The 19836-nt window shown below is 40.3% G+C and overlaps 1 protein-coding gene across 1 annotated transcript; it reads right to left on the bottom strand.

Annotated features, from left to right (window-relative positions):
• On the bottom strand, window positions 25-16115 carry EED (embryonic ectoderm development). The gene is made up of 12 exons (XM_021382825.1): window positions 15959-16115; window positions 12722-12874; window positions 8160-8252; window positions 7289-7354; window positions 6413-6538; window positions 6215-6296; window positions 4580-4671; window positions 3554-3687; window positions 2290-2395; window positions 1660-1818; window positions 1232-1305; window positions 25-351 (listed from the first exon to the last, which is right to left on the bottom strand). The coding sequence occupies exons 1-12, from the start codon at window positions 16085-16087 to the stop codon at window positions 225-227; spliced, it is 1341 nt and encodes a 446-aa protein (XP_021238500.1). The 5' UTR covers window positions 16088-16115; the 3' UTR covers window positions 25-224.

Genomic DNA, 19836 nt, shown 5'->3' with positions numbered 1-19836 from the left:
ATTAAAATGGACAATTCAGAAAACTTTACAAAAATACTTCTTTTTATTAAAAGCAGCAAAGTTCAAGCAGAACAATACACAGAATGTAAACATCACTAAGTTCAGCTCCAGCCTGCTGAACCTTCGAGAAAGTCTACGCTAAACGCATCTACCGTACTAGCAAGTTAACAGACTATAATATAATTTGAAAATATATTTTCTACTTTGAATTAAGAAAAAGTCACTTATCGTAGTCTGTCCCAGCGCCAGATACTGGCATCATCACACACAGCTATAAGGATACTACTATCCCTGCTAAAACTGGTTTGTCGAATGGCAGCAACACATTTAGGATGAGTAAGAGTCGTACACCTATAAATAAAAGAAAATTATTCAGCTGCAATGTTAAACCTGCACTTGCTACTACTACATGATGGAGTGCTGTTTCACCAGCTTCTTACTTGTATGACACAGAAAGAATTCAGAAGATACAGGATTACACCACGGAATATACCATTATTTTGTATTCCAAATTTGGACTTGGGAAAGCACTGATTTCTTGTTCACCCACTGCCATTTCTCATCCATCCAATTTTCATGGAAGCATGGCTTAAAATCTTATCGAATCTCATTATTTAGGACTTTGTAATCCATGCTCTTTTCCAGTTGTTAAGAATAAAATATGGCCACTGGGTGATTCAAGACTGCAGCGTTTTTCAGCAATTTTGAATATGCATGTCTTTGTATTTTTATGTATGCACACATACACATTAGTGGGTGTTCACAGATATATTGCACATGCATTCAAACATGCAATAAAAGCACCTGGTCACACGAGCAAGGAACTGAAAAGCCATATTGCTTTCTTCAGGCTATGCTGATAGCAAACCTTTGTACCCTCATTACTTTAGGGTACAAGTCTACTTCCATCCATTTCTCCTAACATCTCCTAATTGCTCCAAATAAATTTTCCACCTAATCAGTTTGCAAGCAATTTGAGGAAGACACATTCTTTCACTTTATCTTCATAAACTGCTCAACGCTATTTGACTGGTAGCTCTTGGCACTACTGTAATATAAATAATAAAACAGTTAAGTAAATAAATAACCTCCAGGGACTCAGAACATTTATTTACCATTAGTTAGAGTGGCTACCACTGTTCAAGAATTTCAGTAGTTATCAGTAAAAGAAAAAGGAAAGTTCCCTTACTTTCTGTCTCAACAAAAAGAAAATGGAACATAAAGTACTCACTTGGCTTTATGAGGATCCTCTATTTCTAAATCCCAAACATAAAGTTTGCCGACCTGATTGCCAAGAGCAAGCATCTTTAAAAGAAAGCAGAGGATACAGTATTATCCCAAAGATTTGAAAGTCATAGTTTTGTGAAGACTCTACAGTTATGTTTAAATGTTTGAACATTAATGGCTTAACAAGTTTGTTGAAGTGGACGGAAATGCTAAATAACTTGCTTCCTTTCTCCTACATTATTATCCATCTCTGCAGATAGGGGAGGAAGATACCAATAAATATAACACTTTCATATAAAGCCCCTTGCAGCAGATCATTCTGCTTCTCAGACACCACATCAGAGGCACCAAAACTCTTCCCATACACAGAAATATGGAATAAATGAAAAGCTACACACCTTCAGGTACAGCAAGGTCCAAGCTCACACATACCTTTTGCCAGAAATCCATTGAAAACCTCATGTACCATATATCACACTGGCTGTAATCAAATCTCCCAAGTATGGTCACATTCGACTCACTTGGCTTGATTTTATCGATATCATCTTCCATTTTGCCAGGTTTCCAGCACACAATGGCATTTTCACAAGACTAGGGGGAAAAACAGTGAGTAACAACAACAAAAAAAGTCAACTAGCTACAATGTATACTGTACAACATTCATTTTAATTATAACCCAACATTTCATCTCATAGCTTCCCTAACAACGTTGCCAGGCTGGATGGGGCTGTGAGCAACCAGGTCTAGAAGGAGGTGTCCCTGCCTATAGCAGGGGAAGTGGAAGTAGATGATCTTAAAGGTCCCTTCCAACCCAAACCATTCTATGTTTAAAAAAAGTAAAACTGAAAATTTTAGCAGAGCTATGACTGTAGTCATCATTTTACTTCTGAAGTAAAAGTTGCTTATCTACACACGCAAACAGTTGCAAAAATCTGTAATATAAAATCATTTCATGCAGCATACTAAAGTTAACCTACAATTCCTCTTCTAGTAAAACTACTACTGCTTAAGAGCATAAAAAAGCAAGCAGGATTATGGTAGCTGAAAAAGCCTGCACTTTACCTTGGAAAGAATTAGGTCGCCCAACCATCGTACACAGTCAACATAGTTCCTATGTATGTCTCTTGTAGAGAAGTCAGGAAAGTGGATTTTCTGGGAAATAAAAGGCCTATGGAAAAAAACGGCCACGTGAGGTTCAGAGAAACATTGGAATATCCAATTTTCAATGGACAGTTTTAACATATCTCAATGTTAAAAGGACAAGTCTGTCTTTTTTGTTAACAGTTTTGCAGCAAAGTAGATTTTGTACTTTTTTTTTTATTAAATAAAATGGGAACCGTCCATTTTCATCCTCATTGCTACTGAAATAACTTGTTTCCCAAAATGCTTAACTATGAAAGACTGTACAAAGACAGTGCTGAGCAAAACCACTCCTTCTGACTCTGAACACAGTTCCCAGTGCTAAGCACCTCAAGAACTAATTAAAGCTCCATTTTCCTGATGCTTATTCTGCAACATCTAGACTGTAAAATAGAAAAGTACACTGAAAAAAAAAAAACACACATTTTTTTTTTTTTTTTTTTAAAGCATCATTTAATATTTGGTAACATTACCAAAAAAAAGCGAGAGCATTTTCACAGCTAGTCTCACTGCTGAACATGTTCAGTGTGTTTTAGACTCTTCAATTCTCTCAATGGTTTAACTGGAAGTTAAGATTAGAAAGTTGATGAACTTCATACAGAGGGATTTATCTATCATATATCTAATCACTGTGTTTAATCGATAATTTACGCATATCTGAAGTCAGATAAGAGAATAATGAATATTAGTTATTACTACATAAGCAGTTGTGTTTTTTTCCAGCCCCAGAGTCAGATAAGAAATACAGTAATTAGAGATAACTAGACAATATAAAACTAAATTGTTTACTATGTTTAACAATTTGATTCCCTCTTAGAAATTTGGAAGTGAGAGGATAAAAAGCCACGGACACGTCTTAAAACATGACAGAATACAAGCTTTAAGAATGATAAAGATGATAATCCCAGACATTCCCTAGTCAAGTAGATAATTAAGCAGTAATTAAGATATTTAAAAATGAAAGTGTTAGGAATTTTAATTTAATCACATTCTATGAAATTCTACGGAAGCAAACAACAATAAGAGAGATCTTCAGAAGAGATTCAACGTCCAGCACAATCCCCAGGTCACTATCTCCAAGAATTCCCCATGTCTACAGGAATTAATCTGGGCCACTGATGAGATTTTTTATTTAAAAGAAAAAAAAAAGAAAAAATAGAAAACCAAGAAGATGAAGACTACATACCTGTTGGTTTTATTTGGATTGTACTCATAAGACTCTTTGATGGCATTTATCATTCTCTTGGAATTAATTCTCCAGAGTTTGAGAGAGTGATCCATTCCACAAGACATGATTTTTTCACCAAGAAGATCATAATCCTATGTATATGAAATAATTTTGAGCACCCCCAGCCTAAGCTGCATTATATCAACTCAAATTTTATTCCATCATTTCCACCAAAACAGCTTTTTCTGTGTAACGAGTGCAATAAAAACTGCATATTTCACAGAGAAAAATACTAATAACTTAATCTTGCTAACTGCAAAGAAACACAGTATCTTATCTACAGTTATTCTCCGTCAAGAAAAAGAGGCATATTCAGCAGCACTGACAAACAACAAACCTACTGCTAGCACTCCCTTGCAGTCAGTTCCCTAGGTTTCATTTTATGGAGGAATCTTGACATAGCTCCAGGGCTACTGCATGGGTATTGACTACAAGAGAATACAGTGTCAGGTCCTGAATAGATACATACCTCACCTTACAAATCCCACAGCAGAAAAGGAAACAACTGTTATGAAGAGTTATTAAGTTCTTAAAAGTCAACTATTCTAGTCAGTATTTACTGGGTAGCAGCATCTGTTTGTAGCCACTGAAAAGCAGCATAACTTACCTGAAAGAGCTTCTTTCCTTCACTACCATGCCTCTAAAAGATTTGTTGCTTTGGTTTGAAAAGACCACGAGAACTTCACAAATGGGATCATAATAAAAACTTATTACTCTTTGTAGCCCCACTGAGCTCTATTTTGTTTAGTTCTAGGCTGCATCGTGAGAAAACTAGTTACTGAAACAGATACAGAAAGTGAACACCTGTCCTGACTATGGAGAGGTGGCCAGATCAACGAAACCACTAGATGTAAACTTTACTTATGCACTTCTTTTTTAAGCAGGTATAATATCAAAACAGTGCACAGGAGGATAAAAAGTTGCATGTTATAGGCTTACTACCCTTCATAAATCTAAATCACTGCCCCACAGTCTTCCACTTACTGCACTTAACACCTCATCCCTGTGCCCTTCTACTCCTCCAAATATTGCAACCAGCGTGTCTGTCTGGATGTTCCACAGTCTCAATGCATGATCTATAAAGAACAAATAAAATTACATGCTGCTTTTTATATGTACATATGAATAATATATTTCAGCTTCACCACTTTCAATAACAGGTGTTCATGTAAACATTTAAAAGGCACTTCATTCTTCTGCGATTGTTAGAAACAATGGAACTGCATTAGCTAAATTGCCATTACAACTAAACTACTGTCAAAATAATTCTGTAATTGAGAAAGTGTGCCCATCCCCCTCCCCTAGCAATAGTTCCTACCAAAACATACTTAGGTCTTTAGATCATCTGAAAAGAGAATAAAAATCTGATCTTGGACACGTATGTCTTTATCCAGCCTTAACTCAAAAGCAATTTTAAATTTCAAATAAAGAGGTGTTAAAATTCTTTTCAGCCATTCTTACATCAGCATTCAATAAGTTGTTTTTTTTTATTTTTAATTTTTTTTAAATCTTTTAATAACTATTCTTTATGAGCCACAGACTGTAGGGATGGGAGGAACTGTTTCAATATTCCAAAGTCAGTCAGACTAGCCTGCTTGTTTAAAGACAGTTTTGACAGCTTCTAATTAAGGACTTCTACTCTATTTCCCATTTAGAAATGGGAACCTCTAGTGCATTTCTCACTTGGATTCTACAAGTACACTACACTGAATTACGGTAATACCAACTGGAAGGCCACTCAGTCCCAAGTATTTTCCACTTTTTTGACTCATCTCTCAGTCAAGCAGTTCTGAGACTCCAATACTCTCCTGCTTCATGCCCAATTATACATAGTATCCAGATTAAACCTCGTCAATCTATTGGCTGATGTCAAAATGGTATCAAAAAGACAAAATACACAGAACTCTTGAAATTCAAAAGTAGGCCCACAGCAAAAACTTGATAGTTGGAAGAATCAGAGAAGTTCCCCACTCCCATTTTCATGTACTTAATCAGTGACACTGATTACATTTAAGTTAGAAGTCCCCTTAAGTTACCAGCTCTAGTACTCCTGAAGCAGATCAAGTGTCCCCTTACTTAACAAAACAGTCAAGATGAGGAAGATGTGACTGTTTAGACTAGAGAAGCCCATGAGACACCACAGCATAAACTTGCTTCTTCCTTTGTTAATACCCTTTTCACTCAAAGTCCTATCAAAATCAGAGCTGCTCCTGAGAGACAGAAGTTGTCCCCATGAACACAGTGGTGAATGCCACCTGTAACATTAAAATACCCCCACTAGATGGCACCACACTTCAACAATTGAAAGAAATTTAAACCAAACCATTAAGATAGGAAAAAGCCATTCTAGTGCTCGCATTTCTTTCCTAAAAAAGCAGTGGTGTTCACAATCCCTTTGCACCACAGGTAGAGTTATTTTTATTGTAGGCCATGGATTTAATATGTATCTAATATATAGCCATGAAGAGCAAGATTTGCTCTAGACTTTCGAGGTAAATGTGTTCAGTACCACTAATAAAATTTACAAAGACTTGAGAAATTTTGGCCGCTTTCAAGATCAAAAATCCAATCCAAAGTATCCTGACTTATACACAAACATAAGGGTTTTTTTTTCCTCACCTTTGCTTACAGATAAAAGGAGATTTGGATCTCTTGGATGGAATTTCAGTTCATTGATTGCATTTCCATGGCCCACGTAGTGCTGGGATAGAATTCAGAGACCAAGTTATCATCTCCCCTCATGTTTACATGTACTTAGAAGACATGTTTCATGCCTTACTGAAACACAAGCTTCATTTCGAAGTTCTGAGCACTCACCTTTATGCACTGCATTGTAATAGGATTAATTATCCTAATAATACCCCTGGACCCTGCCACAGCAAGAAGAGGATGGCTTGTATTGCTATCGTATGTCCATGCACAGGTATAGAAGTTTTCATCTGCCTATATCTCATGTTAAGGAACAGAGAAGAAACGAGTTTTGTTTTGGTTTCAAGCAAAATAAACTTTAAATTTTTTTTTTCTTAAGTGCTTTTTCAAGCCAACTTGTTGCTGTTTTATACAAATGTCCAGGAATCTCTGCTGGATCCGACAATAAGAAGATTAATATTTGATTATACATCTGCAAATAGTCTTCAGCATTGACTTTTCTACAGGTTTCCTCACTCCTGTTTCATAAAACACAAAGAACACCTTTCTCTCGGCATCACTTTTCAATCTTTCTCCAAAATATCCAAAGACTGGGAATAAAAACGAGGATGAATCATGACCTAGTCACAAGTCAGTAACTTGTGAACTGCAACTGATCAACAGAAGTTATTACCACTTCAGAGCATGAAACATAAATCTTAGGCTTGAAATCCAGTCCCAATTCAGAGAGCTGAGACCACTGTAAACTTGTGAATGTGAAACACTGTACAGATATTGGTGTTGGGAAGATTGAACTGACAGAGAATTATTTGAAAACTGATTTAATGCAGCATGTTCCATGAGTCTGCATTTCCAATATTATTTCAATACAAGGGACTCGAGGATGTGGGAAAGAAGAAGGAAGGCTAAGACCTAACATGAGGAATGTGCCACGTGAGCAGAGTATTAAATCACAGAAAAGCCTTTATGTTCTTTTTCCTACAAAGCCTCCACAATTACGATAAAGAGAAATCAAACAAGTATATTTTTTACTTAAAAGGATACATCAGCATCCACGTAAGACTGCAGCAGACGGATTTCTCCTTGGGAGTGACATTCATATAAAGTAACCTGGGGAAAGAAAGAAGTGGGAGAGATTGCTACTTACTTGTGATAATTCAAGAGGAAATCTAATACACCTGTGCACTGAGCTCCTCGTGGAGTGGCAGTATGCTTCTATGGTTTAGCTCTCATCTCACCTGTTTCTTTCTAACAGTGGGAAGTGGTTTGATAAAACAACGCTCACAGCAGTTTTAGTAAAGCAGCATTCCACAACTTGTGAGCAGTCCTTCCCAGATATTAGAAATATTCAAACAGTACTTCTATTTGTAACTAGCTAGTTCAACCACCTCTAACCAGACCTAGCCTTTAAATGAACCTTTGATACACAGTTAATCTTAGTTTAGCACTTTTGGTAATGGTCAGGTGGGACAAACCTGGAAATGAGAGGCTTCTTGTTTATTTACAACACTTCCATAGAACGAACTTCAAGACTAAAACAACACAGAATCTTGTTCAGAAAAAGCCCATAAAGTCACTTCACACAGGTCATTAATTTAACCTTCTGGAAACAGTAACATCTAAGAAGAGCAATTTCAGGGAGAAAATACATTTATGCACCTGTCTTTCTTACCACATGTTCACATTGCTAGAGAAATTCATTACTGTAGTGGCTAATTCCCAAGCAGCTAAAGCTTGTACAGTAATTCAGAGGCAGCACTTCTCCCAGATAACAGACACTACATACACCAGAAACATAGCTTTCTATGTGAAGCTATCATGTGTCAGTACTACACACAGGTAAAGGGGTTCATTGAAAAAACAAATGCCAAGAAAACCACACAGGAGGGCTTATGGTTAAAAACAGGTTACTCACTCTGTTGCTGCCTACAGTGGCAAAAACAAGAGGATCACCTTCTTTACTGTGCCAGTTAAACTGGACTCCAAACAAAGGCTGACCATGGTCCTCCTGCAGAGGTAAAACAAGATTAGAAAGAAAAAATAAATAAATAAAGCCCACAAACATATTATTTCTGCGAAATTCAGCTGTAGTGGGAAACACTTTAAATTGTTATGTTTTCCTCCCTAAACAACTAGGTTCACACCCAACATAATTTCAGATAGCGAACAGTTAAAAAAGAAGAGTTCTGTAACATCACATTTTAACTTGGCTGTCTTCAGGGAGGATAAAGTAATATTTCTTTCCTCCCAGCAAAGTTTTAAAGACAAAGGGAAGAACTGTTGTCTCAGTTGAGGCCAGAAGTCAGCTGAACTACTGCTTTGCTTTGCATCTTTCAACAAGGAAACCTCTGCCCTTACGGTCAGGTCTATAAGCATTTTATATTGCTATAGTTACTTTCACACAAGGATTTACAACATCACAAAGGAGACTTATTAGGATTGAGAAGAATTATGCTGGTGTAAGGGTGGAGAACTGTTACATTTAACTACTACAGCACAGTTAGGTCTTGCATCTCTATCACAGACATGACTGATTAACTCCAGCACGTCACAAAGCTGCTGCAAAGTTCATGTCTACAAAGTGTTTTCAGATCTCCTTCAAAATAGTTATCAGAAGAATGTCAAGTATTATTTTTAAACATTTTACATCAGTTTAAGAGGAAAAAAAAAGAAGCAGATATGTTTATAAATTGCAATGAATATGGTGGTGCTTGTTATTAATTGATAACAGTATTTTGGCCTGTCCTGACAGGATGTTTTCAGTAAGAATAATGTTCATTAAAGTGCCTCCCCACAGGGGACTGTCTGGGACAGTACAGGCAGGAAGGAAGTGTCTCATGATGGCTGTTAAGCAGCCTTCAAATGGCAGTGCTTCAGAGACAACATGAGAAATATTAGCCCTGGCAGCTCTGACCTATACAGGAACCACAGAACAAATTTGAGGAGGGGGTGTGGGCGAGGAATTCAATTCTACTGAAAAAAGAAAAAAAAAAAAAAAAGGCTTGCTAAAAAGTAAGGAAGTCTGGAAGAATTGAAAGTAGGCCACACTTACTGGGAAAGACAGTATCTGTTATTACCTCAACAGGGACAGCTAGACAGAAGAAAATCTTTGAGTGAAGGCCCTCCTGCATCTTTTAAAGAGAGGAAACAATTTTCAAAGCTGAATACAGATTAAGAAAGCATGTTTGAAGTTGAACTCTAAGTATTAGCCATTGTAACATTAAAGAACAGGGCAGCCGTTTGATGGGGGAATATGAGAAAAGCAGCAAGGTTATTAGTGACCACAGTACAGAAGAAAAAAAGGGAGGTATTCAGCACCAGTAAAGCATTAAAATTAAATTAAGAGATGTAGAATTAGGAAAACACCAGGGTACGTGCCTAAAGTTACGCTTACCTCATTTAAACTACCATCATCCTCACTGGTCAGAAAGAGCACATGCTATTTTGATAACACTTATCTGTTCTAATCTTTGTTCCTGCTGCTAGCCAGGTTTTCAAAACATGACACTGTTCGGTGCTGCACATTATAGTTATCCTGAGAGGCCAGATCTCTCACAACAAGCTGACTCCCAGTTTTATAGACAGAAGTGTTTGACCCAGATATTGGTTCAAGAGTAGAGAGAAAGTCATCTTGACACTGGTATAAATAAAGGGCACAGACCCAAAGTACTCAGGTTCTTACTGCACCAGAAAGAAGGCAAGAAGACAGATGCTACAGTTGCTACAAAAGTAAATAGATAATCAGGGGTTGGTTCTGCCCTTGCTCACTAAATAGCAACTCAGCTCCAGACAGACAAAATAAGCTCAGGCCGGTTTTTAGACAGAAGGCAGTGAAAGCCAACAGACAACGCACAAAATAATCACCTGCAAGTACATGAGCACATTTCAAAATGCTGTCACCCACGCTGCTAGCGAGGCACAAACTGACCACACGTGCATTCCTGGTTTCCTGAAGGGGAAGCAAACCACCACTGGCAGCAGTTTTAGTTACTTCTCCCTTGCCCAGCACTGAACTAGAATCCTGCATGCACTGGGTTACCAATTCCCAGGCCTTGGGACAGCGAGTAAAAGCTGAGATACAGCATTCAACAGCTAACAGCTACTCAACCACACCCTGAACAAGAGGGAAGGGTAGGGCAAACAGTGGCATTGTTCTAAAGGGAGCACATCAAAGCAGAATTCCTCTTTGCTGGAAGAAAAAATTATACGTAGAAGTGAGGATGTATTTCTGTTAGTTCTTTGCGCTCATTTATAAACTATGTTGCCACTCAGCCCACAGACAGCAAAGACGTTTTCGGTATACCTTACAGTAACACAGTACTGTAAAACGCAATAAAAATAAAGCACTTTTTGATTTCCTGTCATTTTCCAAGTTATATATTTGTTTGGCTGATGCTTAAATTTCAGCCAAAATAACTCCCACGCTAGTGTTTAAAAAGCATATTTAGCAAGCACTGTGTTTTTCAGGCTGAATCACAACCATTTGACATTCAAAGCAGTCGGCAGTGGCCATATTTCTTTGTCTTCAGGAGGAAAAAGGCAAAGACAACGGAAAGAGGAAAACCTAAGAACAGGAAATTGAAAAAAAATTTATACATCTCTAAAGAATATTAAAATACATTTCGACGTCTTTAAATCATGTTGGCTTTTCGTTAATTTCAGTGCATCCATCTTACAGCGTGGTTCAAAGACAGCACGAGATGCACGATGTGATATCCCGTGAGTTTAATGTCTTTCAGAACAACACACAATATTCAGCTGTTACAGTTTAACTTCACAGTATCTGTGATATAAGGGGGGGAAAAAAAAAAAAATGACGAGAGGCTTCCTCAAAAATGAAGTAAAAAAGAATTACCCAACCTGGCCACTATCTGTTCTTTAAACCAGTTCAAAGAGAAACTGGAAGATTTAAGAATAACATATCTCACACGGCTGAAATGCTACATTTACTCTCTGTGTTTGATTCCACTTGCACAGCAATCTTTTTCCAGGCCCTGATCCAGATCCTTGAAGTTGGGGATTAACCACACAGGGCGATCTTTTGGGTCACCCTCGAGTAGGCAAGAGGGATGTTCCATTCTCACAGAGTACACTTGAAAAGTCCTAACCACTTTGGGACGTCTGTGGAAAGAAAACAAACATGCTAAGCATAACTCAGATATTGCTACATGTTTGGGTGCTGAAAGGCCCACGGCCCTGTTTGAAGCAAGGCTTGAAGCCACAGAAAGCACCATCTGTGGGGGAGAGTCAGGCGAATCACACAACTGCTGCCTACCTAGGTGAAAATGAAAGAACTCCTCCACCCTGAAAGAACTGGAGATCATTTTTATACTTCAAAAAACACATTACGATCAACTGGTTCCCCAGATACTTTTGTCAGAGTAACTTCATATCACAATCTCTTCCATGGCAAAGCTCATTTAGGAGGTTTCCATGATCCTAATGTCTCATCCCCTCCTACGTGGCTAGCCTAACATTTCAGCGAGGCAGTCTGAAGCCTAAATTCAGAAACAGCAACATCAGCAGAACCCAGCAGTTAAGTGTGGGAGAATGACGCGAACCTGCTAAAGAAATTTTGCGAAAAACACCCGCTATGGAGCTGCACATAACCTCTTGTTAGGTAAGTGAAAGCGTAATGCAACCCCCATCATCTTCAGGATCCAATTTTTCCTTTTTTTTTTAGAAATCTTATAAAAATCAGATCTGTTGGCATATTTACAGCTTTTGACACATAAATATGCTACACGAGGCTGGGGAATGAAAGAACATGCTGACACTGTACAAGAATCAAAGTGAGAACAACTCATTCAGCTCCTCACAGTCTTGTGCCTAGCACAGAAGAAAGCAATACCCTAAACACAAGCACAGGGAGTAAAAACCATGAACCCACATCCCTTCATACCAGCAGGCATTCTGTGTAAATACAAGCATGACCCAGCTCAGGTACAAACACGGCCCTCCTGACAAATTAATCAAACTGCATGATGTGATTCATGACGATTAATGACAATGGTCTGACGACAGAAAAAGAAACTGATATGAAAAACGTGAGGAGCAAATCATTCCCAACGTTGTGATTTTTTTTTTTTTAAATACATTTCAGCAGGTAGAAAAATCTGTATGATTCCGTGGGCAAGCTGTCACACATTTAGTTTTATTTTGTTTATCCATCATACCAATAGCTACAGCTTTGATAAAATACACAGTTACAAAATATCATGCATAACTTTGTAAAATAATTGGACTAATCGCAGCATTGCCTACACTGATTCCTACTTCTCAACATCCTTTTTTTTTTCCAAAACTCGGGCAATCCCAAATAAGAAAAGTACTTCCTTCAAATGAACAAAGAACACAGATATTTTTAAATATTCTATGATATGTATATAATTATCTTGACTGTCTCACAGTCTGCATTTACATCACTGACAGCAAACAGCATCCCACATTCCCATGCTGAAGTTTACATATACCTACCTTTAGGCTATTTACACATTTGAAGGAATATTTGCACTTCTTTGACTTCCATTTTCCTTTTCCCCAGCTTTTTCTTCCCGGTGCATTAGGAGTGTTTGTTGGGGTATCAGGGCGTTCTGTGTTAGTACCACTTTCGATACTAACAGCATCATCCTGAAAGCATTCAAATTACATAGAATGGAATGAAGATATAATTAACTGATGTATAAATTCATCAGCTAACTGCAGCACTTAGCCTTTTCACTTTCCTCTTCCTCCTCCATAAGAACAAAAGATCCCCCAGGACTTGGTTTTTATTTAGATTCACATACTTAAATCTGTTACTAACATAACAGCATTTCTCTCTAGAAACAGAGCATGAGTCACACAAGGACTAAAAGGGTCACACATGAACTGTGATACAGTGAAATTTCTTTGGAATACAGGAAGCTGTTCGTAAGAAATATCTGAAGACAAAGTGATTGCCTTCCTAGAAAGTATCTTTGACATAGCTGAAATGAATAGTTCTGAACTAATGAATCAGGACGATGTTTGTTTAAAAACATGTTTACCCACGTCAGGAATCTAACCATTCCAGAAAACCTCTGTAGGCCCTCAGCAGCATCAGGCACAGCACAGTTCTGCAATAAGCCAGCAATGCCACTACAAGAGGAAGTTTCACCCCTCCCTCCTACTCTTTCTAACAGATTCCCACTTCAACTAAAAAAAGAAAATATATATATATATATATATAATCTGCAAGAAAAATACGAGTTTCCTATCTGATCAACCGGCTCGTCTAACAGGCCCTCCAAGTACCAGGAGCCAGAGCCTAAGTATGCCAGGGGAGGACTGAAATAAGGGGAGGGCAAAACCCACCCCACAGTCACTGGGTAGTTTTAGATAAATTTTGGACAATCTGTTAAAACTAGTGTTTGCTCTAGTAGCCAAAAATGCCAGCTGCACCCTGAGGTGCATCAGGCCCAGCAATGCCAGCCAGGCTCTTCTCTCTGCTGCTGCTGCCTCACCTCCAGCACTGTAAGCAGGTTTGGGCATCACAACATAAGAAGGTGATAAAACTATTAGAAAGGCCGTAGGGAAGCACACTTCACCTACATCATAACAAGTAAACCCACGTGAGAAAGTTCAGCTTGTTAAATCGACGAACTTCATTTTTCCCCTGGCAACTTTGCCTGTAAATTTTCCACCAGAAAACTGGTGGAATACAACTCATTTCACAGCCACATGATGATGAGATCCAAATCTGGGGAGACAGAGGCAGACAACAAGCAGCCTGTCACTGCAAGACATGAAGTGTAACAGGAAGCTGCATCAAGAACTCCACTAGGAATATGGAATAAGGTCAGTCATTTCCTTCACACTGCATCCCTAGCAGAGCTAACTTTCCCCTAACAAGCATAACCAGGTTTTGCAGTTTTTATATTTTGCTACTACTTCTCCTTTACTCTAAGCAATTTCAGAGCCTGCCAAACTCTGGTCTCCCAAGAGCACTTGCTAGCAAGAGTCATAATACTTCACAGAACTAAAGCTTTCTCTGGACTAGTCAGATGCAGTCAATACAAGAACACTGAGTACCTGGTATAATGCAATTACGCCAGGTAACTACAACTACAATATAGCCAACAAACTTGCCTTCAGGATACCTGCAGAACACCTGGTGAGGTGCTGCCACAGGCTGCCCAAAGCAGCTGTGGATGCCCCATCCCTGGAGGTGCTCAAGGCCAGGTTGGATGGAGCCCTGGGCAGCCTGACTTAGTGCCCTATTTATCATAGAATCATAGAATGGCTTGGGTTGAAAGGGATCTTAAGGATCATCAAGCTCCAACCCCCTGCCCCCAGGCAGGGCTGCCAACCTAATACTAGACCACACTGCCCAGGACCCCATCCAACCTGGCCTTGAGCACCTCTAGGGATGGAACATTTAGTGGCTAGCAACCCTGATCGTGGTAGGGGGAACTAGATGATCGTTGAGGTCCCCTCCTACCTAAGCCATTCTATGATTCCATGGAAAAAAAAAAAACAAAAAACAGACTTTCTGCAAATCAATACTTTTACGCCAACTTTTAAGGAGAATCTAGGCCTTTCAGGAATAACAAAGTTCATAACAAGATTTTGGAAATAGAGTCCTTTCACCTTTGAGACAGCCTATAACAGACACCAGAGAAAAATCTGAAAGCCTCTGTCACCACGTTACACTCAAGATTCACAAATCACATGATCATTAGGGTTAGAAAAATCCTCTAAGATCATCTAGTTCAACCATCAACTCATCACCACCATGCCCACTAACCACGTCCCTCAGTGCCACATCTACTCTTTTACTGAAAACCTTGACGGACAGTGACTCCACCACCTTCCTCAGCCTCTTCCAAACACTGAAATATTCCCTAACATAGAGAGTTACCCCACTGCCTCTCCTTCCTTGTCTATCCCTTCTAAAGAACTTATAGTCTTGTTCTGCAGAAGCTGAATGACAAACACATGGTCTGCATGTCCAGCTGCCCAGTGCCAATGTTCAGTGAATAAGGCCCAGCAGCAGTGGCACACAGCACCTCAGAGCTCTTCCCTAAACAGCAGCACTGGCACAGGTTATGGGCAATGTGATCCAGCTCCCTCACTTTCAGGCTGAGTGCTCTAACCAAGAAAGACACCATGCAGAACTTCTATGTCAGTAACTCCCCCAATTCACCGACTGCACAAACCCACTTTCAGATTGCTCAGATGATCTTTCAAGCGTTACGCTATTCTGTATCAATCACAGGACCTCTGGTTTGAATGCTCTATTTTAGCACAACTGTGAGGTTACAGCCCTCATCCCTTGCAGCCACTTCCTGCTGACAGCAGCTTACGAGCATGCAACCTACTTCAGGGAACGTGCTTTAGCAGAGGGGTCGGATTGGATGATCTCCGGAGGTCCCTTCCAACCCCCACAGTGCCTTGATTATCCCCTATTCCTTCATCCCCCAAAGCACCGCGTGCACAAATTAGTACTGAATGCTTCTCCACAACGTGGCAGTGATGAAAAACGACACCAAGCTGCACGAAAAGCAGGGCTTTTTCGATATTTTGCAAGAAAAAGTATTTAAGAAGTGACAGAGGAGACCGCTCACACCTCAGGGCCTCCAACTCTCCCTCATGCACGCGGGGAAAGCGGGCCCCTCGCCTACAGAGCTGCCGCACGCTCCCGCCTTACCACCGCCGCCCCCCCCTTCCCGCTTCACCCCCATTCGGCCTCACGTTCTCATCGCCAGAAAGGTCCCCGGGATTGCTGTTCTCATCGCTGCTCAGCTTTTGCTTCTTAGCCGGCATCTCGCCCCCGACTCCCGCCGATGCCGCCGCCGTCGGGGCTTCTCCCCGCTCAGACATCTTCCCCGCCCCCCGCCCCCGCCACGCAGCCGTAAAGCGCGGCCGGGGATGTCGCAAAGCTTTGCCGTAAAGCAGCGCCGCGCCCCGCGGCACCTCAGCTGCCACACTGCTGAAAAATCCGCCTTCCCGCGTCCGGCGGGACGTCAGCGGCGGGCTGAGGGCTCGGGGACAGCCAGGGTGCTAATGCCCTTCGCGCCGGACCTAGCCATTAAATTAACACGTCTTATTCATTATTACGTGATACTGAATTAACAATGTATGAAATTAATAAAGCATAAGGGCACTTCGTACCGTTATATGTGGCCTGTATCCTTTTGCCAGTACTCTTGAGCACATTTGTGAGGTAGAAAATAGCCCGTGGCCCTTGTCTCCACGGTGCCTGCGTCCTGTTAGGTCCCTCTGTGCACCCTCACGCTGCTCTTTCTCGTCCACGGCCTTTTTTGGTTCTCTTGCTCTCCAAAGAGCTCTGCAAAGAACATGAGGTGTCTGTTCCCTGCTTTGTCACCCAGGCAGGGCTGGAATGAGGGAAAAAAGTCCTTTCATCTGAAAAATGCTGTTGCCAGAGAAGAAAAATTGCCCGTTCCTGTGCCCTCTAGCAAGTTTCTACCACTTGCAGATTACCACTTGTAAATTAAATACTGCAGTTGCCAGATTATGATTTATTTTTTTTCTAAAACCACACATCCCAAAGTCATAATAATAATGAGCAGTAAAAAAAAAAAAAAAATCTGCTAAATGGGGGAAGTAATCTGCCCGCAGGCACAGTGCCTTATCAGCTCTTCTTGTAGGGGCAGAACCAAATCTTTCCTCCCTGGAGGAGGCATTCCAGTCTTGCAAAGTGATTTCTTGGAGGGCAGTGACAGAGGTGAACCTTGCCCTGTATCTAAAATTTAATCTGGCGTGAACTTCAGAGATAAGGGGGAGGAGAGGTGCTTAGACTGGTGCATGTGCTGTAGCGTTTTTAGCAATAGTCTCTCTTCTCTGCTGCAGAACTGTAGGCTCCATTGGAGCACTGTATAATATAGACCAAAAGGCTGTAGATCACAATTAGTAAAAGCTCTGGGAATTCAAAACTGCCCAGATTCGTGCACTAAGATCAAGGTTGTGATAAAAGTGTTTTACGCCTTTGTGAGAACATACACAAAGAATGAACTGGCTTGTTCTTAAAATATGACAGGATATTTTTAGATTGGCATCTTAATTAAGACTAAATCGTGACTGTGATTTAGAAATGAAGGGCAGGCATGGAGTTTTCAGCAGTGAGCGTTTTTAACTTCTCATCATGAGTGACCTTGAGCTAATGGAGAGAAGAGTGCTCCCCTTCATTTTGCAGCTGTCACCTGACATCTTCCAGATGGCCTGCTACGTAGTCAGCTCCGCCACGTTTCACTAGCTCATCCCAAACACAAGGAAAGTGAAAGCCTCAGCCAGCCTGTGCTTCTTGGCCTGCACACAGGAAGGTTTCTCACTCACACCAGAATCAGCCAGTAAAACTGTTCAGTCTCCATCATCAACTTGCTGGGCCCAAACTGGTCTTTGCCTTCCCTTGTCTGAATTCTAGAGGACTTCTTTCACAGCATGACAATCCTCCTGCCCTCTCTGTCTAGTTCTTGGTCCAAACCACTTGCCTTTCCTGCTATTTCAGGAGATACGAAGGGCCAGTACACCAGGGAAGATGAGTTTCCAACAGTCATAGAACACTTCATCCGGCTTCTATTTAAAGAATTAGTTTGTGGTTAAATACTGGCTTAAAAGCTCAGAGAGTTAGCTTCAGTTTGTGCTATGACAAAGTTCTATTTGGAAATCCTCTGAGCTTTTCTGTACCTCAGTTTCTCAGCTATGTTGTGAAAGTAGTGTCTCACACATCCTAGCAGGGGAGATGATTATGAAAATATGTATATCATGGTTTTTTATTTAATTAGTATGATACTGTTATATTAACATACATAGATAAACTAAGAAGTAAAAGGGCCCTTGGAATAGCATATAGAGGAAAATGGAAGAACAATGCTATTAAAAAGAAATCTGCATACTTTCAATTAGTGATTATTTGGTGGTATTTTATGAGCATACAGTCTGTACTTTGAAGGACTAGATTTGATATATATGGGAGTACTTAGCCAAATTGAATTCTTATAGAATTGCAAAAGTAAATATTAAATATATATATATAGCCATTGAGTCTTCAACAGATTGGATTTTTTTTTTCAAGATAGCAGAATATTTCTGGATCATACAGGGACACTGAAATACTTTTTTATATGTGGGTGAAAGTAAACGAGACTCACTCCTTTCATTCATCTTCTTCAAGGTACATTTCTTCACAGGCTGATCAGGCCCAGTTCTTTCAGGTTCTTTTCTTACATCTTGATCACCACTCCCTAAACAGCTTGATGACTCTCCACAGGGCTCAGTTTAATATGTCAGTATCTTTCTTGTACTGAGGAGTTCAAAACCGGAAACATCTGAAATATCTTCTCACAAATACCAGAGAAGAAACACTTCCCTCAACTTGCTGGCTACACTTCTGTCATTGACAACTTTTGGTTAATCTTTACTTCAAGAGCACTTTATTGATTCGTGTGCAACTTGCTGTCCATCACGACCTCCAAGTCGTTCCCTGCTAAGATTCTTTAATCCTAGCCTTTAATGTTGCATAAGGCTATTTCTCCCCTGGTGCAGAATTTTACCAGTATATCTTTGTAGAACTGCATGAGATTCCTGTGAATCCATTTCTCCAGCCTGTTTAGGATCCTCTGCACAGAAGTCCTGTTCTCGAGCTTATCAAATATTCATTCAATTATTCATTCAATTATCAATTATTCATTCAATTATTCGGGTGCATTAAAAAAAGCATGGCCAGCAGGTCAAGGGAGGTGATCCTCCCCCTCTACTCTGCCCTGGTCAGGACTCACCTGGAGTATTGTGTCCAGTTCTGGGCTCCCCGGTACAAAAAAGACAGGGATCTCCTGGAGAAAATCCAGTGAAGGGCCACAAAGATGATAAAGGGCCTGGAGCATCTCCCCTATGAGGAAAGGCTGAGCAACCTGGGTCTGTTCAGCCTTGAGAAAAGAAGACTCAGAGGGGATCTGATTAATGTTTATACATATCTAAGGTGTGGGAGGCAAAGGGACGAAGCCAGACTCTTTTCAGCAGTGTGTGGTGATAGGACAAGGGGAAATGGCCACAAAGTGAAGCATGGGAGATTCCACACAATTGTGCATAAGAACTTCTTCACAGTGAGGGTGACGGAGCACTGGAGATGTTCAAGACCCACCTGGACGCCTACCTGTGCAACCTGGTCTAGGGAGCCTGCTTTGGGAGGGGGGTTGGACTCAATGATCTCTAGAGGTCCCTTCCAACCCCTACAGTTCTGTAATTATTCATCAGCATTTTAGTATTGTTTGCAAATTTGCTGTGATTGCTCTTCATCCCATAGAATCATAGAATCGTTTGAGTTGGAAGGGACACAAAGGTCAGCTAGTCCAACTCTTGCAATGAACAGGGACATCTGCAGCTAGATAAGGTTGCTCAGAGCACCATCCAGCCTAACCTTAAATAACTCCAGGAATCGGGCATCGACCTCCTTTCAGGGCAACCTGTTCCAGTGCCTCGCCACTCATATTGTGAAACACTTCTTTCTTATATCCAATCTAAGTCTTCTCTCTTTTAATTTCAAACCATCTCCCCTTGTCCTGTCACAGCAGACTCTGCTAAAGAGTATGTCCCGTTCTTTCTTACAGCTCCCC

Source organism: Numida meleagris, chromosome 1 (assembly GCF_002078875.1).
Source record: "Numida meleagris isolate 19003 breed g44 Domestic line chromosome 1, NumMel1.0, whole genome shotgun sequence".
Classification (NCBI taxonomy): domain Eukaryota; kingdom Metazoa; phylum Chordata; class Aves; order Galliformes; family Numididae; genus Numida; species Numida meleagris.
The sequence above is the reverse complement of the archived record's forward strand: the minus strand, read 5'-3'. Positions and strand labels throughout refer to the sequence as shown.